The 12,993-nt window shown below is 43.4% G+C and overlaps 1 protein-coding gene across 1 annotated transcript in view; it reads left to right on the top strand.

The window, feature by feature from the left end:
- LOC137555310 (kelch-like protein 10) overlaps nucleotides 1-12,274 on the top strand; it is a 62,293-nt gene extending 50,019 nt beyond the window's left edge. Inside the window, exons 2-5 of the mRNA XM_068271559.1 lie at nucleotides 4,783-5,272; nucleotides 9,476-10,081; nucleotides 10,383-10,532; nucleotides 11,650-12,274. Of these exons, the coding sequence (XP_068127660.1) occupies nucleotides 4,783-5,272; nucleotides 9,476-10,081; nucleotides 10,383-10,532; nucleotides 11,650-12,009 (1,606 nt within the window). The 3' untranslated portion in view covers nucleotides 12,010-12,274. The remainder of the gene's footprint in view (nucleotides 1-4,782; nucleotides 5,273-9,475; nucleotides 10,082-10,382; nucleotides 10,533-11,649) is intronic.
- Nucleotides 12,275-12,993: the final 719 nt, after the last annotated feature.

Here is a 12,993-nt window from a genome sequence, read left to right as displayed (position 1 = left end):
TAAGGGGGGGGGGTTATGTTATGATCTTGTCTGCAGCGTTTACTGCTGGCTGCAGTGGTATTGTAACCCAAGCAGTTCTGATGTCATTACATGCATTTTCTTGCATAGTTTGGTTTGCACTTAAACTAGTTGCTGATTCCATCTGCAGTCACTCTGAAATTAATGACAGTTTAACATGCTCTTGTGTAAACAAACATTGTCTGCTGCAGTGGAGGGGCAGTCCCTTTCCTGCAGGCTGCATATCATTGTCTGCCTTTTCCTGCTATCAGCCTGTGATTAATTACCATTCACTTGTGTGGGAATCTGCAGGTCTGCTCCCATTGGATGACCTCAGTATAAAGAACTGCTTCCTGCAATGTCTCATGGGCTACCATAGTCTCAGATCCTGTCTGTTACTCTGCCCGTGCCCCACCTCGTTCCTAGTCCGTGTAGACTGCGCTGACTCCTGCGAAGGGGTCAGCGAGTCCTCCTAGTTCTGCTCTTGTTTCTAGAAGTTTACTTTGCTTGTCTTGTGTCATATATTGGTTCATCGCCAATATATACGCATACTTGCACGTTTATTATTTTCCTTGTATTCGTGTTACGTTGATACATCAGTGTCGCTGATATATACGTACACGAACTGTTTATATCCTGTATTCCGTTAGTCAGCGTTCCAGCACGCTGAGCTAGTTATCCTGTTCCTGGTCCTGTTTGTGGATTGCGTTCATCTCTGCGAAGAGATAGCGAATCCTTCTGAGTCCTGTTCCCTGTATTACTCTAGTCTTAGTCAGAGTTCCTGCTTATGTCATATATCGGTTCATTGCCGATATATACATATGTTAGTCAGACGTTACAAATAGTTTCATTGATAGCTGTAATTGTAATACGCTAGGAAATCATACTTATTGTATATTTATCTGTGTTACGTTCATCTATCTTGATCCTGCTATTTTCTGACTATCCTGTCCTGTCTTTGTGAGGCACGCCATCGCCGCAACGCATTGGCTGCCTCATTCCAGTCTGTGTTTTTGTGGACGCTTGCTGTCACTAAGTAGTGGCTAGTTTAGCAAGCGTTCATTCTGTTTACCTGTCCTGATCTCCTCAGTTCTGGTTTGTGCGCTCAGCGCTACTTTGCGCTGAGACGTTATAGCGAAAGCATTGTTTGTGGCTGTCAGATCTGCACCGGCTCTGTGCGCCACAATCTCCTGTTGGAGTCAGTCCTCCCCTCCACTAAACTGGGGATATCCTGATTCCTTGTGCTGGTGTGTGTACCTCCTTCACGTCAGCTTATGCATCACGAGCTGACCGTGGAGAATACACCTCCAAGCGTGACACTCCTTAGTTACGCCACTGGGACTCAAGAGAAGTGGCCATGAGTACAAATCCTAGAGCTTCATAGAAAATTCTTATTCCACCCCAACCACATGCTTGATGCATCAGATCAACATAGATTTCATACCGACTACTGTTTGTAATAGTAAGAAGTAAAGGCACTATAGGCACACAGTCGATTGATTAAACTTATGAGCTGCTGGATGGTAACATATAGAAGCTATCAAATCAATTCATCAGCACTGCATCAACTATATTTTCCTACACTTTGATAAGATATTTCCTGCACACAAAAGTGTCCACCACCACAGAGATAAATGATGGGATTTGCCCCTGATAGAGGCGGAAGGCTGAACCCAGGTCGGGGGTGGAGAGAGTGCAATTGTGGTGTAACTTTACTGAGCACTTTCCTGTGATGATTTGCACATAAATGCAATATGATCCTGTGTAAAAGGACCTGAAATGTAAGTTTTTACGCTATGCTTTTACCAATGGAAATGAAAGGACAACTGTGGTGAGAGGTATATGGAGGCTGCCATATTTATTTCCCATTAAACAATACTAGTTGCCTGGCAGACCTGCTGATCTATTTGGCCCAGAAACAAGCATGCAGCTAATCTTGTCAGACCTGAAAATAATGTCAGAAACACCTGATCTTCTGCATACTTGTTCAGGGTCTATGGTTAAAGCATTAGAGGCAGAGGATCAACAGGACAGCCAGGCAACTAATATTGCTTAAAAGGACAAAAACATGGCAGCCTCCATCTCCCTCTCACTACAGTTGTCCTTTAAATGCTTCTTACTTTGAGACATACTGACTAGTCCCATGCAAGCGTCTGAATTCAACCACTTTACTATGCGCAGTGCTGCTAGATTACAATAGTAAAGATCCGGCAGCTACAGTTATGCCATAGTTAACACATAGAGTAACCCGCCCCCCCCCCCCCCCCCACAATAAATACTTGGTAGGGCCCCCTCACTGCCCCAGGCCAGGGTGATAGTTACGCTACTGGATAGTGCTCATTATATTTGTGCTCCTTTTTATACTTAGGCCTACTATAACGTCCTTTATAATACTGCCTCTATATCCTTTTTAGTGTAATGTCCCCCAGTCCTCCACATAACCCCTGTACCAGTGTACAAGTACGAAGGTACAAAGAGGTTGAGCAGTGAAGAGGAGCCAAGGAGATATTTTTTAACTTTCTCACTATGCAAGCCAAGCCAGCACCTGAGTCTTCAAAGATTCCTGGAACCCCTGCAGGGGCCCCAAGGAACCCTGGGGATCCAGCTGTGCTAAGCCGTGGGAGTGCAGCAAGTTTCTTCTTAGACTCCCTGCTATGTTTATCTATTGCAATGTACATCCTATTTGCAGGATGCTAGAGTAGGTCCCACGGGCTCCACCAGAAAGTGGTCATACTCCTTGAGCGTCTGGTTCACAAACGCCTGACCCAGTACCTCAATGCCAACTCACTGCTAGACTCACTGCAATCTGGATTTCGGCCTGCCCACTCAACCGAAACTGCTCTCACCAAAGTGGTCAACGACCTTGCCTTAGCTAAAGCTGAAGGTAAATACTCCATTCTCCTCCTCCTTACTCCTGTCAGCAGCTTTTGACACAGTAGATCATCCCCTACTCCTCCAGTCCCTCCAGTCTCGCCCTGTCCTGGCTTTCATCCTACCTCTCCAACCGCTCCTTCATGACCGCCTGCAATGAGTCCTCATCCACCCCCAACCACCTCTCGGTGGGAGTCCCCCAAGGTTCGGTCCTTGGCCCTCTACTGTTCACCCTATACACATCCTCCATTGGCAAGGTTATCTCCTCCATGGGTTTTAACTATTTTAACTATCATCTGTATGCAGATGACACCCAGATCTACCTCCACACCCTTGACATATCCACCACTACCATGGACAAGGTCTCCTCCTGCCTATCAGCCATCTCCTCCTGGATGTCTGCTAGGTTACTGAAACTAAATCTAGACAAAACGGAATTTATGATCTTCCCACCCCGGCCATCCACGAACCTCCCAGATGTGCATGTCACTGTTAACCACACTACCATTCGCCATACCTCTCAAGCCCGCTGTCTGGGTGTCACCCTGGACTCCGCACTCTCCTTTACTTCCCACATCCAAAACCTCACAAAGTCCTACAACTTCCACCTTCGTAACATCTGTAAGATTCGCCCTTTCCTGACCTCTGCCACCACCAAACTCCTCATCCACTCATCCATGCCCTCATAATTTCCCGCCTTGACTACTGCAATGCCCTGCTGTCTGGTCTCCCTATGACCCGAACAGCCCCACTGCAGTCCATCATGAATGCGGCAGCCAGAATTATCCACTGCTTCCATCGCTCCACCACGGCAGATCCCCTCCTAGAATCCCTCCACTGGCTTTCTATCCAGTCCAGAATCAGATTCAAGATACTGTGTCTGACCTACAAATCTGTCCACAAAACCTGTCAACCTACATTTCCACTCTTACTCAGAGGTACACACCTAGCCACTCACTCCGCTCTTCCAATGAACTTCGCCTAACCGCCCCCCGCATCACCCAGTCCCATGAACGCCTCCAGGACTTCTCAAGAGCTGTTCCAAAACTATGGAACTCCCTACCTCCACCCATTAGGGCAGCCCCCTCCTTCAGCATCTTCAAAAAAGCCCTCAAAACTCACCTTTTCACTCTGGCCTACTACCCCTCACAAGTGCTCTAAACCCACAGCTGAACTCTGGTCCCTACCTTTCGTGTCCTTACCTCTCCCTCTAGATTGTAAGCCTTTGGGCAGGGTCCTCCTCCTTTTGTGTCCTACCTGATTATGCACCTCCATTACTGTGAACCCATGCTATGCATCTGAGTGAACCTAACTTGCCTAATCTCCATGCTCCATCCAGTGACTGACTAAGCATTACCTGGTACTCATACTGTGGTTTTGGTTCTGATTTTCTTGTATTCCTGTATTGTCATATTGCTGTATGTCACCCCTAAATATTGTCTGTAACCTAAATTAATGTCCAGCGCTGCGTAATATGTTGGCACTTTATAAATACAATAAATAAATAAATAAATATGTTTGCAAATACATGCAACTAATGCCTTTTATTAATGACAATTAGACACAGAGGTCCATATGCAATTAACTTTTTCTTCTGAGTTTTCTCCTAAGTATTTTTTCAAACTTGTCAATGAAATGCCATTTCATTCACCAACAAGCAAAAGAAAGTCGTTTTGATAGGACTTTTTCACCTACCTTTTGGTACTTTTTCAATTGCTAAGTGCTGAAAAGTTATTCTAAATAGGAGATGAAAAATGATCTCCTAGAAGAAAACTCAGGAGAAAAGTTAATTGCAGATGGGCCAGAGACCTTTTTATAGACCTATTGGAGGTGAATGATCTTCCTTTCTGGAATGAAAGTAATGGTGAAGGTCTAACCACCATACAAACATGTGCTGTATTCTTCTCTGCACAGGGCCTTGTTTAAGAGCAGCTGGGACAAGAGAGAGAAGAACTGTTATAAAATCCCTGGCATTGATGTGGACATGATGCAGCAGATAATTGAATATGCCTACACTAGAGTTGTATCCATAACTCCTGACAATGCAGAAAGACTCTTCATCGCAGCGGATCAGTTTAATGTTCTAGGTATAATCCGTCTGTGCACTGAGTTCCTCATCGGCCAGTTGTGTGAGGAGAACTGTCTTGGACTCTACAAGTTCACAGACCATTACTGCTGCCCAGATCTGCGTCAAAAGTCCCACAAATACATCCTTCACAACTTCAAAGACATTGTGAGCGCCTCTCAGGAGTTTCTGGAGTTGTCCCCAATGGAGCTCCGTGATATAATTGGCAGCGATGAGCTTAACGTCAAGGATGAAGAGACCGTCTTTGAAGCCATCATAAAATGGATTGCGCACAACCCAACAGAGCGCCAGCAGTGTATCTCAGAGCTGCTTCCACAGGTAGCACACAAGAGATAGCTATGCAGGTTCTTTTGTTTATTTAAAACTGTAGTTGCAATTTACCATATTTGCTGCTGTATAAGACACACTTTTTCTCCCCCCCAAAAATGGGGAGAAAAAGTCCCTGCATCTTACACAGCGAATACAGGGAGTCCCGACTTACGGACACCCGCCGATACAAACCGCCGACGTGCCGCGACGTTGGGGACTCACTGCATTGTCCCCCCTGTGTGTCTCCCGTTCCCCCATCTAGCTCCCGTGTGTAAGTAGGAGAATTGGCAGCTTGTCTCACCACTTCAATAGCTCCAGCGGGGATCACAGAACTCTCTTTCCTGCGCGGCTCCCCAGTGACGGATTCTGCTGATCACATTATCAGCAAAAGTCATCACTAGGGGGAGCCACGCAGGAGCCAAGAGGTCTGTGTTCCCTGCTGGAGCTATTGGTGAGGTGAGCAGCACTGGCTGGGTGGCATTAGGTGAAATCAGAGAGCCCCCTTAAATAATAATGGTACTTTCAGATGTCCACTGCCTTCCAGATATATAATAAGAAGCCATCAATAGCACATCATTTTTTTTATCTGTACACTTCTGTATTCTCCCCTATAACCTTACAACTTTTCTGTATACTGTACAAGTATCCAGTGGCATCACCTTCTTCTAAAAACTTCTATCTTCTTCCAGCATTTATACCTCTAAACGTCTTTCTTCTCCTTTAAAAAAAACAAAAAAAACACCTCAAATTCTTCCAGTCTTTTTTCCTCTATTCTTCTTACTTCTTTCCTCTTAAACCTTGTCCCTTTCCTGCAGCCACCACCCCATATCATGCATTATTTGAACTGGTACTATATAGGACTATACAGGAGGTGGAGCCTCCTCATTTACTAACAATGGAGCATCTGTGTGATCTTGCAGACTGTGGATGGACTCTGAAACATTTTCTGCTGTTAAAGTGCCCATTAGCAGTACAATTCCACGGCCGATCCTATTGTTCCCGATTATGGCAGTTATCAATCAGAAAATATTGGTCATGCCCATTAATTAATGGAATCCACAGTCAAGTGTAGGTTCAGGTTAACACACCAGCTTCAGGATGCAAACAATTCTGTTTATTGCTTCATCAGCACATATATATGACAATTGTTTTGGGGCCGTGGCAGGTCCCCTTCTTCAGATAGTGTCTGCACTAGGGTAAGGTGTGCCACCTCTGCGACTCACTTGCTTTGTAATTAATGGAATTGATCAGTCTTTTGGATCAATTCCATGGGCATGACCGATTGTTTGCGATTGATTACCACGATTAATCTGCTGCAGAATTGTACTGTCAACTGTCACCTGATCATTGTAAGGAACGCCAAATGGTAAATTAAATAATGGTTAAAAAATTGAAGCAGCACCATGCTGCACTTGCAGTGCAATCTTTTTCACTATCTATACAAAACAAGTGCAGTTAGTGTTTCCCTTGAGGCCCCCTCACATTTGCTACTTGCTGGTATGATGCGATTGTTCTTTTATTGCACTGCAGTGGTCCCGGAAAGTTTCACCACAAGTTAACGGTGCATTGCAGCCATACAGTGAGGCATACGGTACCATTCCAGTATTCCCCACTTCCGGGGGAAATATGCATGTCGTACTGTTAGCGCACTGAATGCAGTGTTGTATTTCCTGGGTACCACAGCGATCAATGTAATTGCTTCTGCGCCGCAATGCACTGATTTTGTGCAACACAATGGTGGAAGTGCGAAAGAGGCCTTAACACAAAGACATCTATAGGCATTTCTGTGTTTCCGCATCCATATGCCATGGACATCTAATGGTGTTTCAGTACAAGATACGTCTACAATCGTTTTTGTTTCCCCATATTTCTGTGTCGCAGACATCTAAAGGCATCTAAAGGCATTTACTACAAAGTTTTGGCTCAGAGACAACTTTCTACTTGGCTTAAGATATGCAAATTATATAAACACAGATCAACCTTGAAAGAGGAAAAATAAACTATAATTTTTAATGAAAGATCGTCATTCATTAGTATCACCTTCCACTATTTTGTCATCAAACTAGTATGTGTTAGCAGTGCTACTACATTTTTATTTTTGATCTTTCATTAAAGGTTATGTTTTATTTTTATTTTTCTTCTTTGAAGGCTAATCTGTGTTTAAATATTTAAATCAGGTGTGTGTTCTGTATGCAAATTATACAAAGTTGATGCAGAATTATGCAGATGTTACTACTAATCTTTGCAGTGTAAGGTCATATTCACAGTGGGACGTTGCATTGTAATGCGACGTTAAAGTCGCAACGCAGCATTACAACGCAACACAAAAAAAAGGTGGTAACGCACATTAACGCTGCATTCCCGTGGCATGCAATAGATACAGTGAAGCATACAGGCAATTAAAAGTATGCCTCTCTGTATCTGTTAACGTCTGCGTTTAGAGGTAACAGACTGCAAGCAGTGAGTTACCATAACACAACATTTACAACGCGACGATAACATCACACTGTGAATGTTGCATAGGCTTAACATTACATTGCGTTATCCTGCGTTATAATTACTTTATAACGCAGGACAATAACATCCCTCTGTGAATGCGACCTAAAAAGTGACCAATCAAATGCTTTTACTGCAAGGTTTGATTGGTCCCTTTACATATTAGATTTTTATAATTAAACAGTAGAATAATTGACTGTTGTGGGCTTTGGTACATGTAAATTTGGGAAAGACATTTAATAAACACAATGCACACATAGCTGGAATTGGATTGTAGCTTCTTAAAAAATATACTGGCAGTCTAAGGGTTAAAGAGTACATGTAGGGTAACATCAAATATTACAGTGACAACATTTTTGTAACCCCAAAGGGAAACCTGAAGAAAAACATATATCCAGGCACATCACCTCTAGTTAGGACATTAAATAAGTTATCAAGGAAAGGGAGGTGCCGAAGGGGGTGTGGACAGAAAACTAGCAAAAATCAGTAACCCTTCGCACACTCGCATGCAAATGTTCAAACAAATGCATTCACAAATTCACTCATCCAGGCACCACTGTTATCCCTACAGCTAAGTTAAAAGCCGGTGTCTTAGTTCACAGAAGAATGCATTCTTATGCTTAGTCACCTATACTGCGCAGAAGTACCCAGGTAAACATAGGTGTCCTAACTCTGGCCCTGTAACATGCATAGTGCAGACATGCAAACACATTCATTGCATCAAACCTATCAATGGATTAGGAGCACAGATCCTGACGTCCTCTCCTGGGACAGATAGTGCATCTTATTTTTTTCTTGTTACTGACCCCTGTGGCTAGGGTCTAATTAAGTGCACTCCCTCCTTCCCCTGTATGTGTTTGTCAGCATGCACACAGCTTATGCTGGTGTATGTGCATGGTGCACATGGATACATTACGTTAGCTCCCTTGTGCGATTGGTAAGATGCACTATCTGTCCCAGGAGAGCACATCAGGATCTGTGCTCCTAATCCATTGATAGGTTTGATGCAATGAATGTGTTTGCATGTCTGCACTATGCATGTTACAGTGCCAGAGTTAGGACACCTATGTTTATCTGGGTACTTCTGCACAGTATAGGTGTGTAAGCATAAGAATGCATTTTTCTGTGAACTAAGACCCCGGCTTTTAACTTAGCTGTAGGGACAACAGTTGTGCCTGGATGAGTGAATTTGTGAATGCATTTGTTTGAACATTTGCATGCGAGAGTGCGAAGGGTTACTGATTTTTGCCAAAGGGAAACCTGTCTATCCACTCTAAAGTAATAAACAGGTGTTTCTACTAATCTAAAGGCCCTCCAGCGAAATGCCTATGGTGATCCCCAACATTCTTCTATTTTTCACCCTTGTGAGGTCTTATATCAAGTGTGGCCTCAATGATCCCTTCCCATAATAGTGCAGCCACCATGAGTACCTCCACCCATTTTAAGTGAAGCTCCAAAAACATTTACTATGGCAGGAGGCCCCTGTATCAGAGGGAGAGGGAGTGGCTGGGACCTCCTACAGTCTTAGGCCCCCCACCTAGTAGTGACATCTCTGGGTATAAATAATGGACTGGCAACATGACCAGAGCACAAGGAAGGACACAGGATGGGTTTGGATTGTTACTCTGAGCTCAGTTTTAATCATAAAGTTCCAGAGCTATAAGATATACTATTTTCTATTCATCTTGTATGATATTTTATATTGTTCTTTACTAGGTTCGACTTGCTTTGATGCCTATTGAGTATTTTATGAACAACGTAAAGTCCCACAACTATGTACAGAACAACGATGGATGCAAGAATATCATTATTGAGGCATTGAAAGTGATATATGATCTGAACGTGAATGTTGATTTCAGCAATCCATTCAAAAGGCCACGTCTTCCCTTCTCCGTTCTTTTTGCTACTGGTGGATGGAGCGGTGGAAGCCCCACAAATGCCATAGAGTGCTATGACTCTAGAGCTAAACGCTGGAAAAATGTGACCTATGATGATGAAAGTCCCAGAGCCTATCATGGAGCTGCATATTTAAAGGGTTACCTGTACCTGATTGGTGGGTTTGACAGCATTGACTACTTCAGCAGCGTGAAGCGATTTGACCCGGTCAAGAAAATATGGCAGCCTGCAGCTCCAATGCACTATAGAAGGTGCTATGTCAGCGTTACTGTCCTGGATGACCACATTTATGCGATGGGGGGCTTTGACGGCCATGTTCGCCTTGACACCGCTGAACGGTACGATCCAGAGACCAACCAGTGGAATATGATTACACCAATGAACGAACAAAGGAGTGATGCAAGTGCCACTGCATTGCATAATAAGGTAATATCTTACTTAAAGGAGAACTGTCATGAATACATAAATAAAAATAAAGTTTTTTTTTAAGTAGTATAAAAATAGTATAATGAATAATTTTATTTTTTTTAAAAACATACTCTGTGTCATAAAATGTATTGTAACATTGGCGTTTGCTGGGCTAGAGCTAAACTAAGTAAATAAGGAGAGTTAGGTAAATAGGGAGGCCCCATTTAATGTTGATGCTTTTCTGAATGGTCCTGAACATGGCGCTATGTACATATTAAGGAATATATTAGCAAGTTCATTACTTAATTTATTTCTGCAGGTTTACATATGTGGCGGATTCAATGGCAATGATTGCTTATTCACTGCAGAGGTCTTCAACCCCGTCACAGGCCAATGGACACTGATTGCACGCATGGGCATCAGACGCAGCGGTGTTGGAGTAATCGCCTATAAAGACAAAGTCTATGCGGTATGTTCATGCATGAATCAAGAATGTTGGTTTCACGCTCCTCTCTTCTCATAAGCATGCATGCTGAACAATTTACCCAGTAATGTTTATGCAGCAGTCTATTGGAGCACTACAGAAATGGCCACCTTAGCAGTGCATTGCCTTCCAACTATTTTTGGCATCATTGGGCTTCAGGTGTAATGGTTTGAGATTAATTATGTTCTGAATGACAAACTAAACTCTGTTACCCCTAAATGATTCTAATCATCCTTTTCACATCTAGCTGTAACCTCATTGCCTGGCCTGGGCCTATTCCCAACCTCCTACTGTGTCTACTACCGCTAACTCTAAGTACATGATTACTGCTTTCCGATTGTACACGGCTTTCACTATTTCCTGCCAAGGGACTAATCTTAGCCCGTTATCTATTTTATATTTTACCTCCAGTCTTTAGGCAATGCTTAACCCTAACCTATTTAACAAAGTAGTACATTTGGAACTTTCCCCACCCTTATCCAGAAAATAATTGCTTAACCATAAGGTTGGCTTTAATTAAAAAGCCTTATTGTTGTTTCATTATTTCTATTTATAAATTGTAGTGATGATTGACCACAGTATGGTCAGATCTGCAGCACATCCCAGTCTCTCTGCTACCTTCCTTCTCGATAGGACATGCCGCCTGCAGCTATGGATGTGAAGAGACAAGACAGCAGCACTGTGTGTTCAGTGTACTCTCAGAGTGGGGTTAACATGTTAGTAAGTAGTACGTCACAGCGCTGATGATCATTGCCTGCAGGCACAGAATAGATCCATTCCATACCAACTCCAGTGATCCCTCCTATAGATCCTCAGACCTGATATTACACTCAGTGCACCAAAAGGAAAAAAAACTGCTACAGAGCTGTCATTGCTGAGATGATCCGGGGGAGTAAAATGGCTATTTTTTGGTTTCTTGATATTTTGGGGAATTTGTGTAGACTCTGAGACAGAAGTCAAGTACAGCAGCGTATTTGGAGCACTGTGTTATGTCAACTGTGCATCAATCAAAGCTGACTTTATAACAGTCTTGTATTATAGGGGTGGGTGGCTGCATTAAGTCCATCAGATAGATTGTTCATACTCTTTCTTTCCTTTACAGATCGGTGGCTTTGATGGTAGCAACAGGCTGCGCAGTGGAGAGGCATACAGCCCAGCCACTGATACATGGAGACCAATATTAGCCATGAACACTACACGCAGCAACTTTGGCATTGAGGTGGTGGATGATCTCCTTTTTGTTGCTGGGGGATTTAATGGCTTCAACACCACCTCCAACGTGGAGTATTATGATGAGGAGAAGGATGAGTGGCAGGACGCACAGGAGATGGAGATCCACCGCAGCGCCCTCAGCTGTAGTATTATTCCAGGACTTTCCAACATTCGGGATTATGTGGCTGACCGTAACAGCGCATCCATACTGGAAGCCTTTTCATCTTCATCTGATGATATGCAAATGTAACAACGCCACTCTCCAGAAATGCCAAAAACTGGGCTTTTACATGTTTATTGAAATAGAAAATAGAACATGGTACAGAAAATACTGGCAATGTCCTTATACAGAAGAGTAGAATAGACGATTAGCATTAGTTTAAACCAAAGTCTCAGGAATTGCAAGACATTGAAGGAAATGTTCCCTGGCATACCTACAATAACTCTGGTATGCATCAGAAAACCTGAGAAACTGGCATTTCTGACAATAAAAAAAATCAGTTACAGAATCATAATCATTAGTTTGTTTTCCTATCTCTGAATTGAAAAACTATTTTGACACTGCTAGGATGAGTCTCACCATGCAGTCCTAAAGCGCCATACACACGCTCAACAGCAGTCTTTTATGCAGCACAACTATCAAACAGTTTTTGTTGTGAAACAAGTTGAAACAACCAAAAAAAGTTGCTTGCTTTTGTTCACACAACTGATAAGACTGATAAGACGTCAGTCCAACTGTTGGATTGACGTCTTATCAGTTGTGTGAACAATAGCAGGCAACTTTTTTTAGTTGTTTCACAACAAGTTGTTGTTTGATAATTGTGCTGCATAAAAGACCACTGTTGAGCATGTGTATGAGGCTTAAGATGTCTCAGTTGTGGTAGAATGGGATTGTAGGGTTGATGTGTAAGGAAACGCGGAAATGCCGCCATCTCTCAAGGTGAGGCGGCTGTTTCCGCGTCCAGCATGGCGTCACAACGCGGAAAAAACGCTGCATGCCGCATAGGCAGTGCGGCGGAATCCGCATCAGAGGCGGCCCCCGCACTAGATACATTGCATGACAGTACTGGTGTGGCTGGGACTGATAGTCCACCAAGATTCAGACTTACACGCGCGCGAGCAGAAAGGCAGAGTTTAAATAGCAGTTAGAAGGGTGTCGGCTGACCAGCTGGGTCAGCTGACAAATTCCACTGCTCTCATTGGACCAGCAATTAGGGAGGTCCTGGAAAGGTCC

Source organism: Hyperolius riggenbachi, chromosome 1 (assembly GCF_040937935.1).
Source record: "Hyperolius riggenbachi isolate aHypRig1 chromosome 1, aHypRig1.pri, whole genome shotgun sequence".
NCBI lineage: Eukaryota > Metazoa > Chordata > Amphibia > Anura > Hyperoliidae > Hyperolius > Hyperolius riggenbachi.
This window is presented reverse-complemented; position numbering and strand designations above follow the sequence as displayed.